This window comes from Notothenia coriiceps, unplaced genomic scaffold, assembly GCF_000735185.1.
Source record: "Notothenia coriiceps isolate Sejong01 unplaced genomic scaffold, NC01 NC01_scaffold00033309, whole genome shotgun sequence".
Classification (NCBI taxonomy): domain Eukaryota; kingdom Metazoa; phylum Chordata; class Actinopteri; order Perciformes; family Nototheniidae; genus Notothenia; species Notothenia coriiceps.
Window position 1 is genome coordinate 40087 of NW_011366010.1, and position 6348 is coordinate 46434.

General features: G+C 40.7%; 1 protein-coding gene across 1 annotated transcript; it reads right to left on the bottom strand.

Moving 5' to 3' along the window:
- Positions 1–286: 286 nt before the first annotated feature.
- lpgat1 (lysophosphatidylglycerol acyltransferase 1) lies at positions 287–4552 on the bottom strand. The gene is made up of 2 exons (XM_010789747.1): positions 4445–4552; positions 287–3091 (listed from the first exon to the last, which is right to left on the bottom strand). Exons 1-2 carry the CDS (start codon positions 4548–4550, stop codon positions 2940–2942), a joined length of 258 nt encoding a protein of 85 aa, XP_010788049.1. The 5' UTR covers positions 4551–4552; the 3' UTR covers positions 287–2939.
- Between the last annotated feature and the right edge of the window lie 1796 nt (positions 4553–6348).

The window sequence follows — 6348 nt, forward strand, 5'->3', positions numbered from 1 at the left end:
AACAAATGTAGTTAAATGTATTTTTTAAAATTCTAGTTTTTCTGTAGCATTATGCAAATGTCTGGAATATTTGTATAATTAAATGTTTAATCAGTAAAGATACATAAGTAGAGTTCCCAAAACGTCAAACTAATGATTTCTTTAGGTCCAGGGTGTTCGTAAATGAAAAGCTGTGGCTGTGGAGGAACCGACCAGCAAAGGAATAACACTTTAACATTTACTGTGATACAACACTGTTAATGTTATATGGAATAAAACGTGTCAAAAGAAAAACCTTACACTGTTAGGATCTTTATGATGTTTTATTCCAGCACAAGTCTTTTGTGTTGTAAAATGGCTGTGTAGCTAGGAATTAAAGGAGAAGTACAAAATGGTAAATTACAGACAGCTCTAGAATAATTTGTTTAAATCCCTATTGTGTTTATTTCCTAAAACCACATCAAGGAAAAACATTATTTCCCTGCCTTCTTTGGAAACATGGTCAGATAATACAAAAATAAAATAAAATAAAAAGCTGGAGAAAAAAAAAAAAGGAAGAAGGACGAAGCTTCATTTCAAGTCACTCACACACTGGAGGGGAATCTGAAAGGGCCACGAATGAATCACATCACCAGCCTGATTTAAACGTGTTACCTACCCGGTCAAGTAGCCCTTTTTTTTGCATTTCACTCACAGTTTCTAGCAACAGGGAGGGCAGTAAAATACTCAAATGCACCATTTATGCATTTGTTGATGACAACAATAATTGCTGCTCCTCCATCATTTTCCTAATCGAAGCAGGCTAAGCAATTACATAAAATCAACTTTAGGTACATTCGAGAGAAAAGCTGCGTCATTGCAGGCCCTCTCAGAGTTTCCCTCACAAGTGAAGAGTGATCCCTTCTCCACTCCAAGTTATAGCTCGACATCACTTTTTTTCTTCTTTTTTTTACAAATGTTTGTCACAAGGGAGTGTGAGGAAACAGCATTATCTGGGATTGTGGTCTACCTGGACATCAGGTAAGGCTTGATAGTCGAGGTTTTCCCACTAAATCCTGATCCTGAAATGTACAATGGTACAAATTTGAAAGTGGGCCCATGTGTCACTGTGCAAACGCTGTGTCAGCCAGCACACGGACGTACAGTAGCTCTAATGTCTGAAGCACACAACAACTTCCAGGTCAAACATTTTAAAATTAAATAAAAACAAAGAAAACACTGAGGTTAACACTGAGAAGTGAAGGGAAAATCCTCGCTTTCTTTTTTTTTTTTTAAAAACATTCATGATATTTTAAACAAAAAATTCTCTGAAATAATCACGGACCAAAAGAGAGAAAGAAACGCTGCCGTCATTTCCAACAATTAAAACTCTTCCTCACCTTTGTTATGTACAAGATTTAAACATACCATGACATGAGGACGACAGTTTCATGTAATTTAAAATGAAATCTAATTCGACCACTCGTGGTGAAATCGCCGCCGCACTCTGACATCACAGAGCAACACGACATGATTCATATATATCAAAAGAGGGGGGGAAAAGACAACCACACACACTCACTTAGGCAGGTTATGCTGTAAATGTACAGTAATGACACCTATAGTTCTGTAAGCCAAAATCTCTATTTTAGAATGCTGAACATTAGGGTAGCATTCTATAAAAATCATATTTTTCCCCCATGTCTTTTCCCCACCCGACAACACTAAGCATATGGCTTAAATATTTGTAAAACTATGTAGTCCAATGGGGGATAAGAGTCTCTGCCTTCTCAGTCTGGCTCGCTGAGATGCTCCTTCAAGGATACTCTGCTGTGTGTAGCTGCACATGGCTGTGTGTGCATGTGTGTGTATGCATGTCGGAAAGCAGAAGGGAATCCACAAAGAGGGAGTTACTTTTGAGTTGATCAGACTGCAATTTCTTGCCCTGCGTGCCAACCTTTTTTTCTGCTTTGCAATAAAATGAGCACTACGGCACTGTCTCCTCTTCCTCCCTTTAACGTCTGACACAGAAACGATCCCTAAAACAAGCGCCGCATCATAGCCGCCGTTCCCACTTAGGCTCTCAGCAGGGCTGCCAGTGTAAACATTATCCCCCTTTTTCTCACAATACTGCCTCGATAGACAGGCGACAAACAGGAAAACAAAAAGTCAACAAAAAGACATCAACAACTACATACAATGGCCGTCGTTTTTTTGGAGATATGCAGGTTAGGGGAAGAAAACAAAAAGAAAATTAAAAACATTGACAGCTACCACGCAGGAACATTTCCTGGGACAGGGAGCAGTTAGGGCAGTATATGGATCCTTAGTGCAATGAAGCCAGAGGAGCGGCAGCCTCAGCGTCCACAGCCGCTCGCTCTGGAAGGTGTCAGCGGGCTGAAAGAGAGGTCCAGTGGGCTTCATCAACTCTCGCCAGGAAGAAGATTAAGGGCAGACATTATGCTTCTAGTCACATACATCCAATCACACACACACACACACACACACACACACACACACACACACACACACACATACTTTATACTCTGTAAAACTACAACGGCTAAAGCCTAGAGGGGAAGAGAGAGTGCGGTCCAGAGCGTCCTCCGGAGGAGTCCTGAGCCTCATTTTTCGTTCACTTCCAATACAAAGTTATGTCAGTGTGAGCGCCTACATGTATGAGGACGTGTAAACATCAAAATGTGAGTCGTGACAAGTGCGAGAGATTATTCTGCTAGGCCGTTGGAGCGAGTGTGTGGTTTTAGGTTTGTGTGCAAGTTAACTATGCCTGTGACCAGTTCCTTATTGTATTTGTTTTCTGTGTGTTCCTCATGTTTTTTTTTGTTTTGCTATTAAGTCTCTCCACTGTTGTAAATGTACATTCATCCATCGTAGGGGGCAAGTGTGACGCTGGGCCACACACCAACTGATCCTGAGGCTCTTCCAGTGGTCCAATAAAGACTCTCGCCTCATCAGCGCGCTCAAAATAAACAGCAGTAGAGGTACTGGAGGACGCTGTACCACGCGTAGCCCGAGGCGAACGCAATCGACTGGACAACACACAGCCACACGGGGTCGAGGATCATCGGCCGGGACGCCACCTCCTTCTGTCCGTCTTGAGGGGGGAATGATCCTGTGGAGGACAGAAATACAGACCAGTCACTTTTGTGCTCCTTTTTATTTTTCAGAAGATTTAAACCAAGATGTTGTGATTTTTGGGTCGAACTGAAATCATCATGGAACTTTTTGCATACCATTTCCAAGCAGAGAAACGTATACAACACACTACAGGAAACGGAACATCCCAAACAAATCACAATAGGGCCCCTTTAATTTATTTTAGCTCAACAATATGATGTGAACATGCCAGGTATTGAGGACTAAGACTTCACGACTACTTGTTCCAGTGAGGTTTGACTGACTCATCATTTGCAGTCAACACATGCATACAAGAAACATTGTTTTACATATTTTGGGTAGTAATAATCAGGTTTCCTGCAGATAGATGTCTTCGCCATGCATGAAGGGAATCCTATTTTTTTCAATAACCCTCATTCAAAACCACAGGTTAGGGTTAGGGCTGTCCCGAATACCATTTTTCGGGCTCCGGATATTCGGTAGCAATAACAGGTGTATTTCGGTGTATTCACGGCATTCATTTTGTTATTCTACAGTATTGTTGTTTTAGAGTTATTTGTTAATGTAACCCAATTTGTGTTCTTTGACATTGAAAAGGATATCGCATTGTGTTGGCTTCCTATTTTGTATGGCCATGCTTTTATTTTGAAGGAGAGTTCGCGCTGTTGACAGGAAGTTGTTGTTGTTGCTATGGAAACAACGTGACGGAGATTAACGGAGAAAAGTCATATCTACATATAAAGACGGAGAAAGTAAACGATAACGTTTATGGTTAAGTGTTAGCACCCCCCAAAGAGGCACAAGCTCTTACGTTCATATTGGAGATTTCAATAAATTCAATTTGAAAAAAAAGGGGAAAAAACGAATAACGAAATTGAAACCTGAATAGTACTCCAACGAACGTATATTCGGGTACAGCCCTAGTTAGGGTACAGGCAAAGTATCCCTATGATTAGAAAACAAAAACAAAGAAGCCTTTAAAAGTGTAATTACATCTGTTAGAGCTTCCACTTATCCACCTACAACAAGCTGAGTTGAGTACAAAGTAGTGTCAAATGGATGGATCCTGCTAAATGTTGTAAATGAGGGTTTCTAAATTCCTAATGGTGTAAGTAGGAGGCATAATATGATGCCAGTGCTGTATCACGGAAGTTGACAGTCTGTCTCCTAGCAACAGTGGCCCTCAACTGTCAGTCAAACGTTGCTAAGGGAAACGCCCACTCAGAGGAGTACAGCTCGGACAAATATGTGTTCATAAATTACACTTTTGAAAAACATGTGCGCCACAGCTGCAGTATATATCTAGTATATTTCATATATGTTTATACTGAAGGAGGGAGAAACAGACCTTTGGCGTAGAAGTGGTTCAGCAGCTCTTCCTTCTCCACAAACCTCTGATACAGCCAGTCAGTCAGGGCATCTGCCTCCACAGGAACCTCTTTTATTGGGTACATCCTGCAGGAGAAGGGAGACAGGCAGACAGGGGGTGAGATGACACTCAGAAAAGGATCACTGAAGTCTCTCTCAGCACAAACGCTCTGCATTGATCGTGGAAGCTGTGGTCCCTGAGCGCAGACCGGAGTCTATTACAGTGTGTGTGCTGCTGTAGCTGCAGCTTGTTTTGGGGATTCATTAACCGGCCGCCTCATTAGAGAGAGAGACAGGAGTGCTGAGGGGAGCCTGACAGGAGACACACAAAATGCTTTGGTAACAAGTGTGTGGGAGGAGACACTGAAAAAGTAAAAATCAATGTTGCCACCAAGGCTTAGAGAGGCAGCACTATTAGATTCTGCCAACCATGGAAAACTCTTTCATCTGTGTGGGGGACAGGGAGTGATTAGTTGGCTGTGAGTAGTGATTATTTAAATATATAGATATTATACTGTTAAGTTTTTAGATAAACCAAAGAATTTTAGCAAAGACTAAAACTGCCCATGGTGAATTCTTACTTTTAATTTTTATTTGCAAAGGGGACAGAACATTTTGTTTGAAACAAGTCAACATTTGAAAAACAAACCATGACTGATCTTGTTTATCAACTATTAAAACAATTCAAGACACTTTATTGGTAAGACCACTAAGAATATTTACAAAAAGCCTTTCAAACCAAACGCATAACTGCTAAAGTAGGATGATTATGTGGTTCTGTTTATTTGGTATACCCTGATGAAGAATATAATCACATCAACATTTGGTAGTAAATCATGGATTAAGTTCATACGTCTGTAACTCGCTGTTTCTTCACCCTTAACAAAGGTATTCATTTTCCTGCCTCCTAAGAAAATCAGTCTGCTGTCAGAGAAATCTTGACTTAAAACCTTCGATGCCAATCTATTTAATGTCAAAACTGACTCAATTGTTTCATCTTTATTCATTAGCCTGACTAACATCTAGTTGTCAATCTCCACTAGCACCTTTAATTCTCAGACCACTTCCTGCCACACATAACAAACACCTTCTTTTTTTTTTAAAGGTTGTAATAAGCAGCGCATGGCCGCTGTAAAAAGAGTGCTGGTGAGGAGTGTAACCAGAAGGGGTCCCCAGCAGGCTGCGCTGAAAACACTCTGCTCACCTTCAGACAGAGGTTACCACCGCCTCCTCCCTCAGACCAGCGTTTCCTGCACTTAACATTTGCTCAATAGTCCCGACTGGGTATTGTCCTTCGTAGAAGTACACATGTGCGTACGAGGAGAGCTTCTGTAAGAGGGAAGTAATAAGTGATACGGTATTGATTTCCTGAAGGCATCAATGTACTAAAAAAGCAATTTAAGGAAAAGACAGCAGCACCGTCAGGAGGATGTCTTGTGGTTTAAATCCAGTTTAAGGACAAAGACACCCCCTCTCTGTCCCCTCTGTTGTGGGGGAGAAAACATGACTTCATCATAAGCCATAATACCCTGAGTTAAAATAGGTTTTTAAAAATAGGAAATAGTCAGGAGTTGTGATTGTTTTGAAGTGTTGCTTGAGTCTGGATACATTGTGAAATATATGATTTTGGAAAGTGCTTTTATTCTGGTAACTAGCAGAAATGTCTGATTTCAGAAATAATGAGCGACTAAATCAATTAAATGCTCATCATTTCACTTTCTCGGAAAACTGCCCAACAATCTTTCCTGAAATGTTAGAATTTCGTTTTTGTATTTGTCTTATTTAATTATGGACTCTTGGACAGATGAAGCAACACAAAAAGTCATCAAGGCTGGCTCTGAAGACTTAGAATAATAATTCTGACATTTTAGAGACAAAATGATT